The sequence below is a fragment of the Mobula birostris genome, chromosome 7 (assembly GCF_030028105.1).
Source record: "Mobula birostris isolate sMobBir1 chromosome 7, sMobBir1.hap1, whole genome shotgun sequence".
In the NCBI taxonomy this organism is placed as follows: Eukaryota; Metazoa; Chordata; class Chondrichthyes; order Myliobatiformes; family Myliobatidae; genus Mobula; species Mobula birostris.
The window spans coordinates 71604649-71629234 of NC_092376.1; the positions used below are offsets into that span (position 1 = coordinate 71604649).

Here is a 24586-nt window from a genome sequence, read left to right on the forward strand (position 1 = left end):
AGTATGCAGAAGAACCTTGAAGCAGATGGGCTACAGCAGCAAAAGACCACGAACGTACATTTAATGGCCTCTTTATTAGATACCAATGAGTGTATATTGCAGTTCCTTCACCAACGCTGGGTCAAATTCTGGAACTCTCTCCCTAACATAATTCTGAGTCAATTGGCTTTATTAATGTCACATATATTGTGGTATAGTGAAAAAGTTTCCTTGCATACTGCCCATACAGATCAATTCATTTCCACAGTGTATTGAGGTAGTACGTGGTAAAAAGCAGTAACAGAGAGCAGAACAAAGTGTTAGCTACAAAGAAAATCAGTGCAGGTTGACATTAAGATGCAAGGCCATAATGAGGTTGATTGTGAGGTGAAGAGTTCATCTTATCGTAGAAGGGAACTGTTCAAATTTCTTATCAGAGCAGGGAAGAAGCCCACCTTGAGTCTGGTGCTACCTGTTGTCAGGCTTTTGTATCTTCTGCCTGATGGGAAGGGGGAGAAGAGGGAATGTCCACAGTGAGTTGGGCTTTGATTGTGTTAGCTGCTTTACCAAGACAACAGGAAGTATACTCACACCCCAAGAATTGTAGCTGTTCAAGAAGACAGCTCATCACCATCTTCCCAGGGCAACTAGGGATGGGCAGTTAAGAGCTGGCTCACCCTGCGAAGCCCACATCAATTTGTTACCATTAATGACTAGAACTCTTCTAGAATCTACATGTAGTGTTTGTAACGTCCTTAGTGTTCCTTTTTATTAAGGTGGATATTATCTACCAAGCATCATTTAGTGAAAGCAATGAACTCTCCACACCAGTGTGTCATTTAACAGCGCAACATAAATCTCACCATGTTATGCACTTTGTTCTCAATGAACGAGGACTACACTAAAGAATTGGGAAAATTAAAATACCTATTTCTCTAGTAACTTCTTCAAACCAAGTATATGTTTCATCATTTCTAAGGGAAATGTTAAGTTTTAGTTCTGTCCATTATTCCACTCATTAATTTTCCATTCTTGGTTCGTTTTTATTTTCAGAAGATTTTGTCACCTAGTGAAAAAAAGACATAAAACATTTATTGTCCATTTCATTCCTTTGTTCCATATTATAATTTCGGCTGTAATGGACTCAAAAGTACCCAACAATTTCTTTAATATTTTGGAAGGTGGAATATGCTATCAGATTTCAAATTTTCTCTTTATAATTTTTATGAAACCCCTGCTTGAATACTTCATTCATTCGCTCTGCATTTCAGGAATAATTAATTCCAAGTATTTTCACCAAAATGATGCTGATATTAAAAGATTTAAATTCCAAGGCACGTTTCATAAATGTATCCTATATTCTTTGCTTAATGTAGAATTAGTGCAAATCAGATTAGCATAGCTAACATTTGTCAAATATCAGAAGCACATAAATAGAAAGAATACTTCCCCTTAAGGAAACCAGGACCGAACAGATGTCAGTTTAAGATTAGTGCTAGGCCATTTCAGAGTAAAATCAGGAAAGCATCTTTTCAGCACGGAATTATGGAACTGGTCGCTAGTCTAATAAGCAGTGGGCTGATGCCGACTGAAGCTTTTTGAGTATGAAGTACCCTGATTCTTGTCCAGTAAAGAAGAGCACTACAATTAGTCATTGGCTCAAGAGCACACAGTGAACGTAATCAAGCCTCAAGTTTTCACATAAAAGAGCTAATTCTGTTTAGAACAGGCCTTCACTAAATCTCTTCCTTCCTCTATATGTCTTTCTCTCTATCTCATTCACTTTTCTGCACCACCGTGTTCTTCTTCCCTTGGCTGACTCATCGCATTTACATTCTTTGCACCTCCCCACAACATTCCCCCTCACTTTCTCCCCACTTCCTCTCAAAAATCAAACTTTTTCCTTTGTCAATAATCAAAAATATTTATGTTCTTTTTAGCAATGGGTATAAAACTGCAATTCTTTTTTAATTAATGTTCCAATAATCATGATCATTATGTTAAACACTCAACAGTGCTAATCATAATATTCTAAGTGTCGATGACGTTAGTAAAGGATACATGAACTAATAAAACATTTTTGGTAAATCTTAATTGATATATTTTTCAAAGTTATGTATTTTTATCTTCTTTATACCATGGTTTGACATTATTGTCAGATTTCAAAATTTGCTTTGAGCTTTTTTTTTAAATGCTGGACACAAGCCTTAAGGGATTGAAAGTTCTTGTTGTTGACAGGGGTTGGTCCTTTATCTGGATTTTACCATCTTATTTTTCATTGAAGTAAGTAGTAGACATCTATGTATCATTGTTTTGTAGGTAGATGAGCTTCGTCAGCAGTTACAAGATGTTGAAAACTCCCATACGCTAATGATACAGAAGTATGAAGAACAGTTTACATCCTTGAGGTTTGATGTAAGTTGATTATGTCTTTATTGGCAACATTTAATCACAGTTTCAAATATTGTTTGCTGCAGGTGAAAATAAAATGTTGGAATGCTTTGACAGTGATAGTTTTTGAAAATTGTGTAATTGTGACCAACAATCTCCTCTCAGTTGTTCCTGTATCTCTATAGTTTGACTGGAAGTAAAAACCTCTATTTGTGTAGGGTTTTATCTCACTTTTATGAGGATTTATGATGATAGTTTTGGAATAATTCCGAGGAAGCGTATGGTCAATTAGTTATATAATAAATGTCAAAGATTATTCATGCAACTTTGCAAAGGGCTCAAGGTGAATTTCTGACTCGACGTCCTTACTCAATGGAAGAGCTCAGGTTAACTGACCTGCTGCTAATTCCATTCTCTGAAGTCCAGTGGGAGGATAGTAAAGCCTTTGCAATTTCATTGGGATAATGAGGCAGGAGTACAAAGGGGAGTATTGGCCTTTATTGTAAAGAGTATGGAATACAAATTAAGAATTTTTGAAGCAACTTTACTAGTTGAGCTTTTAGCAGAAACCCACTCACAGGAGCACTTGGTCATGGTCCTGAAGGGTCTTCACGTGGCTGTTTGACACAAATACGGTATGTCTACTGTGTTCTTTACCAATCTGCTCACATCCATCCAGCCTGCCCCTTACTGGAGCATCCGTTCATTTAATAACATAACACCCCATAGTTGGACAGATGTTGATTTATTATTGTTTATTACTTTGAGATCTATGTGCAGAGATTGCACCTGCTGGGCTAAATACCAGCAGAGAATGCTTCATAGAAATGGACAAGGTCAGTTTCAAGACAACTCAATCCAGAGAACACTGAAAATGCTGCAAAGCTTTCTATTGAAGCTCCTGCTCTTACTGCTGTTTTAGTTGGTTAAAGGACCATGAAGCAATTTCTCACCCAGTTTCTTTTAACTTGGATTGCTTTTACTATATTCAGTAGATCTGGGTAGATTGTGCTTCTTAGTCTGGATTATTATGATGAACTACTGGTGGGTAGTTGATAAACATTCTACAATAAACAGCCAACAGCACATTGAAGGCCACCTTTTCTCATGGGTATATATGCCAATTTAGAAGAGCAACAACTGTCTATTAGTTGAGCAGAAGCAAAAATAACCTTGTTTTGTGGGAAACAAAGATCTACTTTAACTTTTATGTGCATATCCTTTCATTCATTTATAATCGGAGAAACAATCATGGGAAAATTCAGATATTGCATGCACAAATTTATCAAATCAAGTCTCATTATCATTCAAACCATACATGTATACAGTTGAATGGGCTAGCGTTCCTCTGAGGCCAAGGTGCATAATACACATTCAAAATAGTGAGAGAGAAAAAAAAACACACATTGTTACACAGGAAAACCCATGTGTAGTCCAAGTTCCCAAGCGACATGCAAATGGCTGGTAGATCTAGCCTGTCATTCCACCGGTCGAACACTGGAGGGCAGCACTGATGGGAGTGGCCAGCTCCCAACCAAGCATGGATTCCACACTGCACTGACTCCAGCGTCGTCTCACTTGGACTGCAGCAGCAGGCAAGCCTGCTTGAGGCCTAGTCCTTGCTACAACTGAGACCATGCTGCTGCCTCATCACCTGTCTCACCACCAAACAAAGGAAACAGGCCTACCACATTTCACGTCATCAATGTCCAACCTGGTCTTGCGAACACAAGAGACACTTTCAAGGCAGTCACTCCACTATTACACTGTAAGCTGCTTTTGCACACCAACTCCAATGTCTTTGAGTAGCAGACAGCAGCAACATGGTCTGCACCCAGGTTAGCTCCTCCAAATCTTCTCCAACCCATCCGCTGGCCTCACCTTCTCCCCAGCCAACTGAGGCTTCACCTTCTCCCAGCTGACCACCAGCTCTTCCTCCTCCCGGCCCTCTGCTGGTTTCTCCTTCTCTGGTCCTTCTGCTGCCTTCACCTTCTCCGTCCCCTGCACTGTCTTCACCTTCTCTGTCCCCTGCGCTGTCTTCACCCTTCTCCGTCCCCTGTGCTGGCTTCACCTTCTCTGGCCCCTGCGCTGGCTTCACCTTCTCTGGCCCCACCGTCATCTTCACCTTCTCCGTCCCCTACACTGTCTTCTCCTTCTCCGTCCCCTGCGCTGTCTTCACCTTCTCCGTCCCCTGTGTTGCTTTCTCCTTCTCCGTCCCCTGCGCTGGCTTCACCTTCTCTAGCCTCACCGTCATCTTCACCTTCTCCGTCCCCTGCGCTGGCTTCACCTTCTTCGTCCCCTGCGCTGCCTTCTCCTTCTCCGTCCCCTGCGCTGGCTTCACCTTCTCCGTCCCCTGCGCTGTCTTCTCCTTCTCCGTCCCCTGTGCTGGCTTCACCTTCTCTGGCCCCACCGTCGTCTTCACCTTCTCCGTCCCCTGTGCTGCCTTCTCCTTCTCCGTCCCCTGCGCTGGCTTCACCTTCTCCGTCCCCTGCGCTGTCTTCTCCTTCTCCGTCCCCTGCGCTGTCTTCTCCTTCTCCGTCCCCTTCGCTGCCTTCTCCTTCTCCGTCCCCTGCGCTGTCTTCACCTTCTCTGTCCCCTGTGCTGCCTTCTCCTTCTCCGTCCCCTGCGCTGTCTTCTCCTTCTCCGTCCCCTGCGCTGGCTTCACCTTCTCTGGCCCCACCGTCGTCTTCACCTTCTCCGTCCCCTGCACTGGCTTCACCTTCTCCGTCCCCTGCGCTGGATTCACCTCTCTGGGCCCACCGTCATCTTCACTTTCTCCGTCCCCTGCGCTGACTTCACCTTCTCTGGCCCCACCGTTGTCTTCACCCTCTCCATCCCCTGCGCTGCCTTCTCCTTCTCTGTCCCCTGCACTGGCTTCACCTTCTCCGTCCCCTGTGCTGTCTTCACCTTCTCTGGGCCCACCGTTGTCTTCACCTCCTCCGTCCCCTGCGCTGTTTTCACCTTCTCTGGGCCCACCGTCGTCTTCACCTTCTCCGTCCCCTGCGCTGGCTTCACCTTCTCTGGCCCCACCGTTGTCTTCACCTTCTCCCGCCTGTCCACCGGCTTCTCCTTCTCTGCCCCAAGCACCAGATTCTCCTTCTCTGACTTGTTCACCGTCTCCTTTGAGATCCTGGCCAGTGGCTCTGAACAACCAACACATCACTGATAGCCATAGACCTGCTGTACCTGTTGTTCTTGGACTACAGTGTAGTCTTATGATCATAAAAAACACATTTTAAAAAGAAAGGTGCACATTTGATTGGCCCCAGAGAGGCTAAAGTGTACGAACACGCTGCCATCTTAAAGGAAGTATTTAGGTGATTTACAGGATGCATTTAGGGTCTCTTGATGTGTTCCCTCACTTTGAACATAAACATACTTAATTTTAGTATAAAATATGTTTCCACATGAAATTACATTGTGATCATCAGTGAAGCCAGTGGATCATTACTTGCCTGAAGAGTATCTTAGTAGTGACTCTTGCACATTATGGCATAGAATTATATAGAAGCAGACCATTCAGCCCAACCAATGGCTGCCAGCATTAACACTTCATTTGGTTCTTCTCCTGTTTATGTAATAGCATCATTGTAACCTTCATTTACTTCACCCTCAAATAATTACCTAGCATTCTTTGAATGCACCCACATGTTTAGGCCATGGCAATTTGCTGTGAGTGTAAGCTCCACCATTTTACCAGTTTCTATATCTCCTGAATTCCATACTTGATCTCTTGTTGATGTACCGATGTTCACTTGTTTTACCCCAGTGGTGTGGGAAGAATACCAATCAATGGTTCTGTATAACGTGATGTGGATCACGTACTACCACATAAAAGTGCAAAAGTGAATAATTGAAAGAACAATGAAGTATATCCTTTTGTTGTAGTAATTTGTTACTGTGATTTGTTGTTTTCTATTCTTCAGCTCAGTCAACTGCATAGTACCTATGAGAAGCTGCAAAACCATCAACAAAAGAAAGCTAATGAGAAATTTAAGGTAAAGATTGCAGATGGAGATGCATACATCTCCTCATTACCATAGCTTATATAGAAATAACTTGAGCAGGCTTAACTTTATAGATTAGAAGGGTGTGGGCCAACAGACCTGCAGTGATTTTTATTCTGCCTACTGTAGATGGTAACCATGTAACCTGAGTTACTGTCGCCTTCCTGTCAGCTTGAACCAGTATGGCCATTCTCCTCTGACCTTTCTCATTTACAAGGTACTTTTGCCAGCCACTCATTGGATTTTTTTTGTTATTTTTTTAAACCATTCTCTGTAAACTTTAGAGACTGTTGTGTATGAAAATCTCAGGAGATCAGAAGTTTCTGAGATACTAAAACCACTCCATCAGAGACCAAAATCATTCCATGGTCTAAGTCTCTTATATCATATTTTTTTCCCTTTCTGAAGTTTGATCTAAGCAACAACTGAACTTCTTAACCGTGTCTGCATGCTTTTTTGTTGTATTTCATTGTTGCCACATGATTGGTGCTTAAATATTTGAATTAAACATAGAAAACATAGAAAATAGGTGCAGGAGTAGGCCATTCGGCCCTTCAAGCCTGCACCGCCATTTATTATGATCATGGCTGATCATCCAACTCAGAACCCTGCACCAGCCTTCCCTCCATACCCTCTGATCCCCCTAGCCACAAGGGCCATATCTAACTCCCTCTTAAATATAGCCAATGAACTGGCCTCAACTGTTTCCTGTGGCAGAGAATTCCACAGATTCACCACTCTCTGTGTGAAGCATTTTCCTAATCTCGGTCCTAAAAGGCTTCGCCTTTATCCTCAAACTGTGACCCCTCATTCTGGACTTCCCCAACATCGGGAACAATCTTCCTGCATCTAGCCTGTCCAATCCCTTTAGGATTTTATACGTTTCAATCAGATCCCCCCCCTCAATCTTCTAAATTCCAAGGAGTACAAGCCTAGTTCATCCAGTCTTTCTTCATATGAAAGTCCTGCCATCCCAGGAATCAATCTGGTGAACCTTCTTTGTACTCCATCTATGGCAAGGATGTCTTTCCTCAGATTAGGGGACCAAAACTGCACACAGTACTCCAGGTGTGGTCTCACCAAGGCCTTGTACAACTGCAGTAGTACCTCCCTGCTCCTGTACTCAAATCCTCTTGCTATAAATGCCAGCATACCATTCGCCTTTTTCACCGCCTGCTGTACCTGCATGCCCACTTTCAATGACTGGTGTATAATGACATCCAGGTCTCGTTGCACCTCCCCTTTTCCTAATCGGCCAACATTCAGATAATCAGTTAGTCCTGACGAAGGGTCTCGGCCTGAAACGTCGACTGCACCTCTTCCTACAGATGCTGCGTGGCCTGCTGCGTTCACCAGCAACTTTGATGTGTGTTGCTTGAATTTCCAGCATCTGCAGAATTCCTGTTGTTTCCATTCAGATAATAATCTGCTTTCCTATTTTTGTCACCAAAGTGGATAACTTCACATTTATCCACATTAAATTGCATCTGCCATGAATTTGCCCACTCACCCAACCTATCCAAGTCACCCTGCATCCTCTTAGCATCCTCCTCACAGCTATCACTGCCGCCCAGCTTCGTGTCATCCGCAAACTTGGAGATGCTGCATTTAATTCCCTCATCCAAGTCATTAATATATATTGTAAACAACTGGGGTCCCAGCACTGAGCCTTGCGGTACCCCACTAGTCACTGCCTGCCATTCTGAAAAGGTCCCGTTTATTCCCACTCTTTGCTTCCTGTCTGCTAACCAATTCTTTATCCACATCAATACCTTACCCCCAATACCGTGTGCTTTAAGTTTGCACACTAATCTCCTGTGTGGGACCTTGTCAAAAGCCTTTTGAAAATCCAAATATACCACATCCACTGGTTCTCCCCTATCCACTCTACTAGTTACATCCTCAAAAAATTCTATGAGATTCGTCAGACATGATTTTCCTTTCACAAATCCATGCTGAGTTTGTCCGATGATTTCACCGCTTTCCAAATGTGCTGTTATCACATCCTTGATAACTGACTCCAGCAGTTTCCCCACCACCGACGTTAGGCTAAGCGGTCTATAATTCCCCGGTTTCTCTCTCCCTCCTTTTTTAAAAAGTGGGGTTACATTAGCCACCCTCCAATCCTCAGGAACTAGTCCAGAATCTAACGAGTTTTGAAAAATTATCACTAATGCATCCACTATTTCTTGGGCTACTTCCTTAAGCACTCTGGGATGCAGACCATCTGGCCCTGGGGATTTATCTGCCTTTAATCCCTTCAATTTACCTAACACCACTTCCCTACTAACATGTATTTCGCTCAGTTCCTCCATCTCACTGGACCCTCTGTCCCCTACTATTTCTGGAAGATTATTTATGTCCTCCATAGTGAAGGCAGAACCAAAGTAATTATTCAATTGGTCTGCCATGTCCTAGCTCCCCATAATCAATTCACCTGTTTCTGTCTGTAGGGGACCTACATCTGTCTTTACCAGTCTTTTCCTTTTTACATATCTATAAAAGCTTTTACAGTCAGTTTTTATGTTCCCTGCCAGTTTTCTCTCATAATCTTTTTTCCCCTTCCTAATTAAGCCCTTTGTCCTCCTCTGCTGGACTCTGAATTTCTCCCAGTCCTCAGGTGAGCCACTTTTTCTGGCTAATTTGTATGCTTCTTCTTTGGAATTGATACTATCCCTAATTTCTCTTGTCAGCCACGGGTGCACTACCTTCCTTGATTCATTCTTTTGCCAAACTGGGATGAACAATTGTTGTAGTTCATCCATGCAATCTTTAAATGCTTGCCATTGCATATCCACCGTCAATCCTTTAAGTGTCATTTGCCAGTCTATCTTAGCTAATTCACGTCTCATACCTTCAAAGTTACCCCTCTTTAAGTTCAGAACCTTTGTTTCTGAATTAACTATGTCACTCTCCATCTTAATGAAGAATTCCACCATATTATGGTCACTCTTACCCAAGGGGCCTCTCAGGACAAGATTGCTAATTAACCCTTCCTCATTGCTCAAAACCCAGTCTAGAATAGCCTGCTGTCTAGTTGGTTCCTCGACATGTTGGTTCAAAAAAGCCATCCTGCATACATTCCAAGAAATCCTCTTCCTCAGCACCTTTACCAATTTGGTTCACCCAATCTACATGTAGATTGAAGTCACCCATTATAACTGCTGTTCCTTTATTGCACACATTTCTAATTTCCTGTTTAATACCATCCCTGACCTCACTACTACTGTTAGGTGGCCTGTACACAACCCCCACCAGCGTTTTCTGCCCCTTAGTGTTATGCAGCTCTACCCATATCGATTCCACATCTTCCCGGCTTATGTCCTTCCTTTCTATTGCGTTAATCTCCTCTTTAACCAGCAACGCCACCCCACCTCCTTTTCTTTCATGTCTATCCCTCCTGAATATTGAATATCCCTGAACGTTGAGTTCCCATCCTTGGTCACCCTGGAGCCATGTCTCTGTGATCCCAACTATATCATAATCATTAATAACAATCTGCACTTTCAATTCATCCACCTTGTTACGAATGCTCCTTACATTGACACACAAAGCCTTAAGGCGCTCTTTTACAACTCTCTTAGCCCTTATACAATTATGTTGAAAAGTGACCCTTTTTGATGCTTGCCCTGGATTTGTCAGCCTGCCACTTTTACTTTTCTCCTTACTACTTTTTGCTTCTACCCTCACTTTACACCCCTCTGTCTCTCTGCACTGGTCCCCATCCCCCTGTTGTGAACTAACCTCCTCTCGCCTAGCCTCTTTAATTTGATTCTCACCCCCCAACCATTCTAGTTTAAAGTCACCTCAGTAGCCCTCACTAATCTCCCTGCCAGGATATTGGTCCCCCTAGGATTCAAGCGTAACCCGTCCTCTTTGTACAGGTCACGCCTGCACCAAAAGAGGTCCCAATGATCCAAAAACTTGAATCCCTGCCTCCTGCTCCAATCCCTCAGCCACGCATTTATCCTCCACCTCATCGCATTCCTACTCTCACTGTCGCGTGGCACAGGCAGTAATCCCGAGATTACTACCTTTGCGGTCCTATTTCTCAACTCCCTTCCTAGCTCCCTATATTCTCCTTTCAGGAACTCTTCCCTTTTCTTACCTATGTCAAGCAGGTGTAACTAATAAAGTGGTGACTGAGTGTATATCTACCAGATGCTAAATCCAGCATGGCTCAAGTTATAATGCAGGCAATCATGATGTTTGTTTTTATTTCCATGCAATCTACTTTTATAACACATCCTGTATACAACATAAAATCTACATTAGATCTATAATTATTTCAAAGGCTGGTGTAATTAGGGGATTACAATTATATAGTTTAATAGAAATGATCAATTTATAAAATATATCCAAATGTAACCCTCAGGTTCTGTGGGCTGGGTAAATTGAGGGAAGACAATCTCTGGCCTCGCCAGAGGTGCAAAACCCCCTGTCTGTATGGATGCTGCGTGATGTGTCACCCTGTTACAAATCAGTACCATGAAATAACAGACACTACACCATATGCAATTAAACAATTTAGCTTTATAATTCTTAATTTGACTAAAGTGTTGGGAAAGTAAAGCAAAAAGAAAAGGGCCCATTTTAATGAAACAGTCTACTGTGCACAAGTTGGAGGTCATGCTTTCCCCTTCGCTGATCCTCCATTGAGTTCCCCAGGCTTCTTTGACTCCCAGTCCCACTCCAAGTCCACTCCTTTCGGGTGTCCACGACCTCTCCTTTCTGGCGTCTTCTCTCTCCATCTCCATCCAAATATAATGACCAACATCACCTTGGTGTCAGGCACACAGCATGAAAACACACTTTCCTTATTGGACGGCTCACATTCCAAAGCACCCGTTATCTCTAACCATAACCCAAACATTGCTTCTACAGAAAGACCATTACGTTAGCAGTGAAACCTTTCCCAGTGTGTTGCACAAATACTGCAGTTACTATTGTTCTTTTTAAGTAGGTATGTACTTATGTACAATACGTAAACATTCAGAATAGACTTTATTTCTCTTTTTTGAAAGTCAAGATCATCTTTATCTTCAACTCTGAAGCAACACATGCATAGTTGACCATGGGAACAACATTAAGTTTCAAAGTTAAGGCCAACAAGTTTTTGGTGATTTTCCTGGTGCGGTGTTAAAGCTCAAAGCAAAGCTAAATTGAACAGGGAAATGAGGTCACTGGAATTGAAGAAATAGAACAGTTTGATAATTCATATGGGAAGGAAGAAGATATTTTCCCTAATAGCATTACCATACATTGTTGTAGTTTTAATTACATGTAGTAGTAATTTTTGAATGGGTAAACTTGAATTGTTGTATCATATGGATCCAGATTGTTGAGTAGCATGTTTGGATCTCTTTTTAGTTTAAAATTATATGATGGCATACCAGGTGGTGTCAGGAAGTTCAAACATCAACAGGACGATACACAACCTCATCGTTTGTCACACTGCCGGCAGACTTACATTGTGCAGGTTTCCCTGGAAGCTTTGAAAGAAGATCTTTATTCAAGTACTGCACAACGTAATTTTTGGTGCTAGAATTCCTCCAATACACAACCATTGGTAACAGATGGTGTTGAGTGACATTTGGGAAAACAGCTTGCGTCAGATCATGAAGTGACGTAACAGCTCGGGCCAAGTTTTCCACTGAAATTATTCCTTTTGGAGTCTTTATGTTTAATTTCCCCATTTCCTAATCTGAATAAAGCAACACAGACTCTCTCATAGATGGATCACTTACCAGATATCTGATGCTTTAATGAGGGCTTTCACTTCATTTACTGTAGTACCTCAAGGGATTACTGGTAATGTTTAAGGAAAATCTCCATCTACCACTAAAGGAACACCTACCAGTAATTTATCATACTGTGTATGATTTGGCAAATTTGGCCTGATGCTTCAATGACTACTTCAAACCCACACAACTGGATTTACAAATTTTTAGAGTTTTTCCTCTGAGATTCTCTGATCAATGTTGAAGTCCCCATGTTTGTCATACTTAAAGGGAATTGAAAAGACAAAGGTGATATTTTCTTTTCCCACCGCTGCCTGCAATCCTGGCCAAATGTGTTGAAACAATGCCTAATGATGCCACAGACAGGGCAATCATATTTTGTCTTTGTACTTGGGCCACAAGTTGACCCAATAGGAAAGGAACTTTGTTAATTCCACCAGAAACGTTCGAAGAAAAATGATCCCCTTGTCTTTGTAAACAGTGTCTGTAATGGTATCTAAGGTGTTTCTTTGGTATCTCACTAAATGTAGCTTTCTAAATTCCAGCGAGTACAGACCCGGAGCCATCAAACATTCCTCATATGATAACCTTTTCATTCCCGAATCCACGTTGTGAACCTCCTCTGAACCTTCTTCAATGCCAGCACATCTTTTCTTAGATGAGGAGCCCCAAACTGTCCGCAGTACTCAGGGTGAGGCCTCACCAGTGCCTTATAAAGCCTCAGCATCGCATCCCTGCTCTTGCATTTGAGACCTCTTGAAATGAATGCTAGCATTCCTCACCACTGACTCAACCTGCAAGTTAACCTTTAGGGCGTTCTGCACAAGGACTCACAAGTCCCCTTGCATCTCAGATTTTTAGATTTTCTCCCCGTTTAGAAAATAGTCTGCACATTTATTTCTCCTACCAAAGTGCATGACCATGCATTTCCAACATTGTATTTCATTTGCCACTTTCTTGCCCATTCTCCTAATCTATCTAAACCCTTCTGCAGCCTACCTGTTTCCTCAACACTACCTGCCCCTCCACCAATCTTCATATCATCAACAAACCTGGCAACAAAGCCATCTATTCCATCATCTAAATCATTGATACACAGTATAAAAAGAAGCGGTCCCAACGCCGACCCCTGCAGAACACCACTAGTCATTGGCAGCCAAACAGAAAAGGATCCTTTTATTCCCACTCGCTGCCTCCTACCAATCCACCAATGCTCTAACCATGCCTGTAATACCACAGGCTCTTAACTTGGTAAGCAGCTTCATGTGTGGCACCTTATCAAAGACCTTTTGAGAGTCCAGATATACAGCATCCACTGCATTCCCTTTATCCATCCTACTTGTAATCTCCTCAAAGAATTCCTACAGGTTCATCAGGTAAGGGTTTTCCTTAAGAAAACCTTGCTGATTTTGTCCTATCTTGTCCTGTGTCACCAAGAACTCCATCACTTCATCCTTACAATTGACTCCAACATCCTTCCAGCCACTGAGGTCAGGCTAACTGGTCTATAATTTCTTTTCTGCTGCTACCTTCCTCCTTTCTTAAAGAGTGGAGTGAGATTTGCACTTTTCCAGTACTCCGGAACAATGCCTGAGTCCAACGATTTTTGAAAGATCATTACTAATGACTCCACAGTCTCTACTGCAAATTCTTTCAGAACCCTAGGGTGTAGTTCATCTGCACTGGGTGACTTGTGTACCCTTAAGTCTTTCAACTTTTTCAGCACCCTTGTAATAATAACTGCATTTATTTCTCTTCCCTCACACCCTTCAAAATCTGGCATACTGCTTATGTCTTCCACAGTGAAATCTGATGCAAAATACTAATTTAGTTCACCTGCCATCTTCTTGTCCCCCGTTATTATTTCTCCTGCCTCATTTTCTAGTGGTCCTATACCCACTCTCATCTCTCTTTTATTTTTTACAGAATTGAAAAAGCTTTTACTATCCACTTTGATATTGTTTGCTAGCTTGCTTTCATATTTCATGCCCAAACTTAATGTAGGAATTTTGGACAAACTAGAAGTACTTCTTAGTGTGCACATGCCAACAAAAAATAATTTCATCAATTCTCATCGGAAAAATTAACATTAATCCCCAGTTAGTCCAAGAAGCAATTCTTATAGGTGTTTTCGCCAAACTAAGAACCGTAGTGCAAATCCTTATGCTAAACTTAACTTGCATGGCAAAATCTCAGATTTTCTCAGTTGTTCTGACATTGAACTATGTACAGGACACACAGGCTTTCTAGTTATTGCATATCTTTAGATTTGTAGTTTATATGATTCTTACACCATTACGCTTCTAATTACTTTTCCTTCCCTTATCAATTTCTTTGTCCTCTTTTTCTGAAATCTGAAGTATTCCCTATCCTTAGGCTAGAATTCTCCAGTTTGCTTCACTGCTGTTAATAAAGCTTCCAATTTGATCATTTTTAACTTCATTGTTACCCAATTCATCTCCGATATATGCAACTAAAAGCTACCATGTGTGATCCTTTGTTAGTACATTTACAGACATCATGGATTATTACAGTACGCCACATTAAATAAGCATTGAATGATTTAGCAAGAAGTGGACAATAAGGAAATGTCCAACTGTTGTCAATTTCAGCGTCATTACCAATTTAATATGTAGTCATTTGTCCAGTTTGGGTATCACATAGACATTGTACCATTTTTCTTTCTCATTTACTTTTTCTTAGTAAAGGTTACTGGATTCTCATTAGGGTTGTGAAGCATTGCACTGACGTGGTTATCCACGGTGCCAAGGTGAAGCCTATTTTTGAGTCAGAACAGAATGTGAATATAGAATAGTTAATGTTTTTTTCATTTATCTATAAACAAATAATATTGGAGAGTTACAAAGTCCTTCCTTGTAAAGTAAAACCGTCAGTGAATTTAATTTTGCATGTTAAATTTTTACAAGTAAATCACTCAATTTGCAAGTAACTCTTTCAAGCTACGACAACAGTACTTTTACTCAGTGGCACTATTCTACTTATACAGCTGTAGTAAACAATAGAAAGGGGACAAAAGAGTGTGACTGTGATTGAGGAGGGATAAGGGGGTCTGACTGCAAGGGAGGCAGACTGGAGGTCCAAGAGGTAGTGCCGGTAGAGCCTCAGCTTTGAGCTTGCCCAACAGGTCAGAGAATGTTTCTTCCTGTCAGGATGAGTGTGGGAGGATGAGCAACCAAACTGTGACACCATCATTCCGGGGGCCATCCAGGTAGAATGTACTTGCAAAAAATGAAATCAAATACTGCGAGAAAGTGATATAGGATGATATGTTGTAGAATCCTTGTGGGTTGAGTTAAGAAACTACGAGGATAAAATTACTCTGATGGGAGTTATATGAAGGCCACCGAATAGTATCCAAGATGTGGGATACAAATTATAATGGGAGATAGAAAAAAGAATACATAACGGGCAATATTACTATGGCCGTGGGGAATTCCAATATGCAAGTGGATTGGGATAATAGGGTTGCTGCTGGATCACAAGAGAAGGAATTTGTAGAGTACCTACAAGATGATATTTAGAACAGCTTGTGGTCAAACCCACTAGAAAAAAGGCAATTCTGGATGGGAGCTTAAGGTAAAGGAACCATTAGGAGAAAATGATCATAACATGATAGAATTCACCCTGCAGTCTGAGAGGGAAAAGCTAAAATCAGATGTGCTGTTATTACAGATGGGTAATGGTAACTACAGAGGCATGAGAGAGGACCTGGCAAAAGCCGATGGAAGAGGATACTAGCAGGGATGATGGAGTTTCTGGGGGTAATTCAGAAGCACAGGCTCAGTTCACTCCAACAGAGAAGCATTTTAAGGGAAGCGTGAGGCAGCCATGGTTGACAAAGGCAGCATAAACACAAATGAGTGGACATGCAATTTAAAAAGTGGGAAGCTATTAAAACCCAAAAGGAGGAAATTAAAAAGCAAAGAGAGAAAAGATGAAATATGAAGTTAAGATAGCTAATATAAAAGAGGATTCTAAAAGTCTTTTCAAATATATAGAATACAAGAGAGCCAAAAGTGGACATTGGACTGCTGAAGAATGACACCGGGTAGGTAGTAATGAGGAACAAAGAAATAGTGAACAACCTCAATACGTATTTTGTGTCGGTCCTCACTGTGGAAGGTAACAGCAGCATGCCGTAAATTCGAGAGTGTCAGGAAGCAGAAGTTAGCGTGGCTGCTATTGCTAAGGAGAAGTTGCTATGGAAGGTGAACGGTCTGACAGAACAGTAGATAAGTCACTTGGACCAAATAAACTACAATCCAGGTTCTGAAAAAGGTAGCTGAAGAGATTGAAACATAGAAACATAGAAAACTCACAGCACAATACAAGCCCTTTGGCCCACAATGCTGTGCCGAACGTGTACTTCCTTTAGAAATTACCAAGGGTTACAAATAGCCCTCTATTTTTCTAAGCTCCATGTATCTATCCAAGAGTCTCTTAAAAGACCCTATCGTATCCACCTCCACCACCGTCACCGGCAGCCCATTCCACGCACTCACCACTCTCTGCGTAAAAAACTTATCCCTGACATCTCCTCTGTACCTAATTCCAAGCACCCTGAAACTGTGCCCTCTTGTATTAGCCATTTCAGCTTTGGGAAGATGGTGGAGGTATTAGTAGTGATTTTTCAAGAATCACAATATTCCGTTATGGTTCTGGAGCACTGGAAAATTTCAAATGTCACTCCAACATTTAAGAAGGGAAGGAGAAAAAGACAGGAAATTATAGACTTCAACTATTCATTTCTTTCAATAAATCCTACCTGAACTGCTGAGTTCATCCAGCATTTTGTGAGTCACCCTAAATGACATATTATCCCCCACACGGACCATAACATTACCATGGTTTGGAAGTTTGCATGCCTTAGTGACCCAGAGAGCTATGCTGGCTGGAGTCAGGGCCTTGTGCTTTAGCTCTCGGTAGGGTCACCCATGCCAAACAGGTCAAAGGGTAGAGGCCAGACTAAGAGTGGTCCACCGGTCCTCCAGGTTTGTGAGTTGTTTGACCCTGGCTGATCAAACAAAACTGTTACAGAAACAGCAATGAGAATCTTTCTACATCTGTGTGTGGTGGTACTCCGGAGTCTCCACTCGGGACTTGTGTGGCTTACAGTAATGAAAACTGAAAGGAAGCTACTGGCATGATGAATAAAGCCCTGTACACCACCAAGGCCAAGATCAAAATTGGTTTCTGGAACAGTAACACTAGCAAGCTAGACCAAAGACAACTTGGCACTGTAACATAGAGGAAGAAATGAGGACCGTGAACTACACCTGGGGCACTATAGAGAAAATGGCCAAGGGTAGCGACAGAGGACCCTCATTGCTACCCTAAACATCAGCAGCATAATAGGCAATAAATATGTAAGTACTCTAAATTATAGGCCAGTTATCCTGACCAGTGATTGGCAAGATATTAGAGTACATTATCAGGGAGAAATTTTGGAGGTTCTTCGAGTCCCATGATAAAATAGGCCAAAGTCGCAAGGTTTCCCTGAGGGGAAATCTTGCTTGACAACTGTGTTGGAAATCATTGAGGAAATAACAGGCAGGATAGACAAAGCAGAGTCAATGGATGTTGTTTACTTGGATTTTCAGAAGGCTTTTGACAAGTTGCTGTACATGAGGCTGCTAAACAAGGTAAGTGCCTATGGTCTTAAAGGAAAGATGCCTGCATGGACAGATGATTGGCTGACTTGTAAAAGGCAAAGGATCAGAATAAAGGGGGCTGCCAGTGACTAGAGGTGTTCCACAGTGGTCAATTTTGGGGCCACTGCTTTTCACGTTAGATGTTAATGATCTGGATGACGGAATTGACACATTTGAGGCCAGGTCTGCAGATGATACAAAGATAAGTGGAGGGGCAGATAGTGTTGAGGAAGCAGGTAGTCTGCAGAAGGATTTGGACAGATCAAGAGAATGGGCAAAGAATTGACAGATGGAAGACAATGTAGCAAAGTGCGTGGTCATGCACTTTGATAGAAGAAATAAAAGTGTAGACTATTTTCTAAATGGGAAGTAAATTCAGAAATCGGAGGCCCAGAGGAACTTGGGAGTCCTCAAGCAGGATTTCCTAAAAGTTAACTTGAGGTTGAGTCAGTAGTAAGGAAGGCAAATGCAATGTTAGCATTCATTTCAGAGAGACTAGATTGTAAAAGGAAGGGGGTAATGCTGAAGCTTTATGAGGTATTAGAGAGAGCACATTTGGAATATTGTGAGCAGCATTTGACCCTATTAGAATGCATATAAGAATGTGCTGGCTTTGGAGAGGGTTCAGAGGTAATTTACAAAAATGTTCGCAGGAAATAAAGGATTAACATATGAGGAATGTTTGAGATGTTTCTATGCCTGTACTTGCTCAAATTTAGAAGAAAGAGGGGGAGCACATTAAAGGCTAACGAATATTGAAAGACCTTGACAGAGTAGATGTGGAGGGCTTGTTGGTGGGAGACTCTAGGACTGTAGGGCACAGTCTCAGAATAGAAGAATGTATCTTTAGAACAGAGATAAGGAGTAATTTCTTTAGCCAGGGGGATGGTGATCCTATGGAATTCGTTGCTATAGAAGGCTGTGAAGGACAAGTCATTGAGTATAATTAAAGCGGAGGTTGATAGTTTCTTGATTTGTAAGAGCATCAAAAGTCAAGGGGAAAGGGCAGAGAATTGTGTTGAGAGGGAAAAATCAATCAGCCATGATTGAATAGTAAAGCAGCCTCATTGGGCTGAATGGCTTAATTCTGCTCCTGCAACTTATGGTCTCAATTATTTGGCAGCCAGTGCATAGGCTATTGTAAAGCTTAGCAGTAAATCCAAGAAAAGAACATTGATCCAATCAAAAATATCGTATTAGAAGCATTGTTAACATTTCCAAAGCAGTAAAATGCAGTTTCTTCCTTCAGCTTTTCTTCGATCACTAGGTTGGAGATTTGCTCTTTCTTCTGCACTTCAAGCCTTTTGCTGCAGTCATCTTGCCCCAGTCCACTGAATGCAAATTAGATCTTCCCACTGCGGTTTGAGCCTCTTATGCTGCAGCCTTGGCAAAACCATTGCAGCCTTCCCCTTTCTTTATGGCATCTTAAGCAATTTTATAGGTTTTGTGTTCTAAGAAATGTCAATAACAGTACAAAAATGGTGGTATGCTAGAATGAACAATAGTTATATTTTAACAATATGTAGATATTCTTGGTGATCTTTTGCATCAGAAGACTGAGCTGTCCTCTCTGCAGAGTGAAAAAAAATGCAGAGAATGTCATCCCTTGAGCATTTTGGACACAGTCAAGAGGATTTCCATTTATAGGAAATACACTAACCATTTTCTAATTGCAATTAGCATTTAAAATAATATTTACCCATTAAAAGTATCTTCTAATAAATATAATTGCTAATTGATTTAGCCAGTTGAAGAAAAAGCAGCCTGAACTTTAACCCCTTTCTTATTAGTTTTGAAGAGAGTTTTGGCATGCATAACTTAAAAAGAAATATTTTAGGCTGTGCCACTATCCATATACGTTAGATTAAAACTCTTTCTCTAGATTCTCAAGGCATAATTCTGACAATTTTCATTTGGGGAAATTTAAAAGTAGGTCCCATTTGGTCAATGGAATTCCTTTTATAGGGGTTTAAGGCAAACTTTGTACACACTGGAATTCAGAAGAATGAGGGGTGACCTCATTGAAACCTATCAAATTTTGAAAGTTCTTGATAGCGTGGATGAGGAGAAGATGTTTCCTGTGGTAGGGGAGTCCAAGACCAGAGGACACAGCCTCAGAATAGAGGGGTATCCTTTTAGAATGCAGATGAGAAGGAATTTCTTTAGCCAGAGAGTGGTGAATCTGTGGAATTCGTTGCTACAGGCAGCTGCGGAGGCCAAGTCATTGGGTATATTTAAGGCAGAGTTGATAGATTCTTGATTAGTCAGGGCATGAAGGGATACGGTGAGAAGGCAGGAGATTGGGGCTGAGAGGGAAAATGGATCAGCCATGAAGAATCAAAATCAGAATCAGATTTAATATCACCAGCATATGTCATGAAATGTGTTAACTTAACAGCAGCAGTGCAATGAACTACATGATAAATAGATATAGAGGGGAAAAATCAGCATTACATTAAGTATATATGTCTATTAAATAGCTCAGTTAAAATAAGTAATGCAAAATAACAGGAATAAAAACGTAGTGAGATAGTGTTCGTGGGTTCAATGTCCATTTAGAAATCGGATGGTAGAGGGGAGGAAGCTGTTCCTGAATCGCCCAGTGTGTGCCTTCAGACTTCTGAACCTCCTTCCCGACAGTAACAGTGTGAAGAGGGCATGTCCTGGGTGGTGGGGGTCCTTCATGATGGACACCACCTTCCTAAGGCAATGAAATGTTGGAGCAGACTCGATGGGCCAAATGGCCTAATTCTGCTTCTATATATTTTATGGTCTTATATGCTTATGCTAAACCTAACTTGCATGCAAAATTTTAGATTTTCTTATTTGTTCTGATACTGAACTGTGTGAAGAACACAAACATTCTGTTCATTACATCTTTAGAATTGTAGTTTATATGATTCTTGCTCCATTACCTTTCTAATTACTTTGTCTTCCCTTATCAATTTCTTGGTGCTTGTTTCTAAGTTCTGAAGTTATCCTAATCCTTGGGCCCGCAGTTCCTTCTGACAATGGAATAAACCGTTTCCTTTGATCAAATGCCATTTTAAATGTCTCTTACAAGCCAGTGCTGGAGTCCCTTCCCTTTTGAATTCTGTGCCTTAGAAGAGATCTATTTATTGTAAGCTACATATCAATTATTTAACTATTAGCTGCCTCTTATTTACTATTCTATGTTTTAATGTTGTTTCCCAATCCATGATAGCACATTCATACCTCATACCTTTTGTGACCTGACTTGCTTAGATTTGGATTCCGAATGATTGAAACCACTTTCATTTGATATCAAATGCTATCATCTTTTGTTTACTCTTCTTTAAATGTCCCTTAATTATCAGATTTTTAATTTGAGCATTGTCAATGTACAACAATAAAATAGGCTGTTCCATCATTGGTTCCTCAAAATACTCATACAGAAACCCAACACTTGTATGTTCTATTAATTTTTTATCCACACCATTACTGCTATGCATTGATAAAATTTCTCATGATTATTATATTACCTGTATTTTGTTATTGCCTACCTCCAGTTTCCTGATTTTTTTTTGGTGTAACTGTATGGGTAACTCCCATAACTGTTTTCTGTTCAACCCAAACTGATTATTCTTCTTGATTTTTGAGCTGAGGTCATTTCTATATAGCCTTTATCACATGCTTCATTACCAAGCCAACATCTCTTTTCCAATTTGTGCCTGTCTTTTCTGAATGTTTAGAATCCTGGAGTACTTAATTCCCAAATATGGTCACTTTGCAACCAGATCTGTATAATGGTTTTTCATTCAATCTATTTTATCCTTGCGCCATCAATTCAGCTATCATGAATGCATTGTGTATTCGGATAGAGACTTCTGTCCTTTTATTATTTTACTGTAATTTACTGTGCCAACTCGTGCTCCTAATCCAGATGTGTTCCAGATCCCAAATTTGACCACTGCCACACCCACTATCCACAATCCAGACCTCAGTCCCAACCCTTTGGTTATCTTTCTGAAAATTTCCCAGTCATGGGGCTTGTTATCATTCCTCAATTTCTGATGCTTCCTCTTTTAATCTAAACTTCCCCTTAACCTCATCAGTCAGCAATGGCTGGATCACTTTTTCCAAGGACTTACATTTATTTCATTTTAAAATGGATATTTCTGAAAAATTATGAAATAATATTTAAATGTTTGATTGAAAATCAATGCAATTTATTAAGAAAATTAAGAGTTAAAAAGTCACTTAAACAGAAAATTGTGGAAAGACAAGTTTCAGTGAGATAAGAACAGACCTGGCCTGAAATACTGGTATCAAAGCTTGGCTGGCGATTGAACAATAGGAAATCTTCAAGGTGGAGATGTTTAAGCTAAATGCTGTTTATGTTATCAGGAGGGAGAAGTTTGTGAAATTGTAAAAGTACTGCCTGGATGATCCAAGATATTCTTGAGTTAAACAAAACTGTTATAAAGGCCATACTGTGTGCCAAATGCCACATCGATAACCCGAGTGACAACAAGCAGAGTACAGAAAGTGCAGAAGCAAAGTGGAACGAAATAAGAGAACACATGAGAAAAGTAAGGCAGGAATTTGCTGGTGTAATTTTTTGAGTTAAGTAGATAATATTTTGTTTCTTCTTCCAACTACAGTATATACAATTAGGTATTTTAGAAAAAATAGCTTGGGACAAAATATTTATATAACATGTCCTTATTGCTGTGTTACTTTTTCCCTAAAGTTTTTTTAGACACTGATTATATATTCTTCCAAAAAGACTCAAGACCTGTTTTTAGTTTTCACTTATATGCTAGTTTGTGTTTTCCAATGGATGTAGACATGCAATGCATTTGGGCTAGAACCACTGAAAATTGCCAACATTTCTCAGTGTTTACTCATAAGTACTAATTTCTTTTACTAATACAAAAGTTCCAGACTTGCTACCTAATCTTTGCCATTGAACACCCCATGTTTCCTTTAATGCTGTCCTAATGGAGCATAATAGCCCAGGATAAGACAACTGCAATTGTTTCATGGTTGCCTGCTAAACTCTGTGAGTCTATTCATTCATAAGGGGGACCAGCGTTAGTATATCATAATTTATGTATTTTTAAGAATTGAATTTGATTTTATATTTTAATTGTTTAATTATGTTTTACTTTAAGTTATTTTAACATTTTTTTAAATTCAATAGTTTGCTTCTTTTAAATGTTTCTTAATAGCAAGTGAATTCTGAAGCCACTGTCAGATATGACAGTTGACTTAGCTGGCCCACTGCTTTGCCAATTGTTAGTTTCTTTTTGGCCTTTTCTTCAGGCATTTGATCTGGTTACCATCACATTGCCCTCCTACCTATAATTTTGATCGCACAATTCACAGAAGACTCTATGCAAACACTTGCCATGTTGAATCAGAGTAGCTGATTCAAAATGGCAATAAAACTTCCAGTAAGTCTAGGAAAATGCATGGTTCAGAGGTCTGTGGTGAACACAAGAGGCCTGTGGCTGAGAGAAACCTTCCAAATTATGCAGATAACACACATCAAAGTTGCTGGTGAACACAGCAGACAAGGCAGCATCTCTAGGAAGAGGTACAGTCGACGTTTCAGGCCGCGACCCTTCGTCAGGACTAACTGAAGGAAGAGTTAGTAAGAGATTTGAAAGTGGGAGGGGGAGGGGGAGATCCAAAATGATAGGAGAAGACAGGAGGGGGAGGGATGGAACCAAGAGCTGGACAGGTGATTGGCAAAAGGGATATGAGAGGATCATGGGACAGGAAGTCCGGGGAGAAAGACGGCGGTGGGGGGGGGAATCAGAGGATGGGCAAGGGGTATAGTCAGAGGGACAGAGGGAGAAAAAGGAGAGTGAGAGAAAGAATGTGTGTATAAAAGTAAATAACGGATGGGGTACGAGGGGGAGGTGGGGCATTAGCGGAAGTTAGAGGAGTCAATGTTCATGCCATCAGGTTGGAGGCTACCCAGACGGAATATAAGGTGTTGTTCCTCCAACCTGAGTGTGGCTTCGTCTTTACAGTAGAGGAGGCCGTGGATGGACATGTCAGAATGAGAATGGGATGTGGAATTAAAATGTGTGGCCACTGGGAGATCCTGCTTTCTCTGGCGGACAGAGCGTAAGCGTTCAGCAAAGCGGTCTCCCAGTCTGCGTCAGGTCTCGCCAATATATAGAAGGCCACATCGGGAGCACCGGACGCAGTATGTCACCCCACCGACTCACAGGTGAAGTGTCGCCTCACCTGGAAGGACTGTCTGGGGCCCTGAATGGTGGTAAGGGAGGAAGTGTAAGGGCATGTGTAGCACTTGTTCCACTTACAAGGATAAGTGCCAGGAGGGAGATCAGTGGGGAGGGATGGGGGGGACGAATGGACAAGGGAGTCGCGTAGGGAGCAATCCCTGCGGAAAGCAGGGGGGGGGGAGGGAAAGATGTGCTTAATGGTGGGATCCCGTTGGAGGTGGTGGAAGTTACAGAGAATAATATGTTGGACTTGGAGGCTGGTGGGGCTCCCCCCCCCCCCCAGTTGTCTTTCTCCCCGGACCTCCTGTCCCACGATCCTCTCATATCCCCTTTGCCAATCACCTGTTCAGCTCTTGGCTCCATTCCTCCCCCTCCTGTCTTCTCCTATCATTTTGGATCTCCCCCTCCCCCTCCAACTTTCAAATCTCTTACTAACTCTTCCTTCAGTTAGTCCTGATGAAGGATCTCAGCCTGAAACGTCAACTGCACCTCTTCCTAGAGATGCTGCCTGGCCTGCTGCATTCACCAGCAACTTTGAGGTGTGTTGCTTGAATTTCCAGCATCTGCAGAAT

General features: G+C 41.4%; 1 protein-coding gene across 1 annotated transcript in view; it reads left to right on the top strand.

The window, feature by feature from the left end:
* LOC140200761 (deuterosome assembly protein 1-like) overlaps positions 1-24586 on the top strand; it is a 99473-nt gene that overhangs the window by 12864 nt on the left and 62023 nt on the right. Inside the window, exons 3-4 of the mRNA XM_072264361.1 lie at positions 2299-2394; positions 6297-6368. Of these exons, the coding sequence (XP_072120462.1) occupies positions 2299-2394; positions 6297-6368 (168 nt within the window). The remainder of the gene's footprint in view (positions 1-2298; positions 2395-6296; positions 6369-24586) is intronic.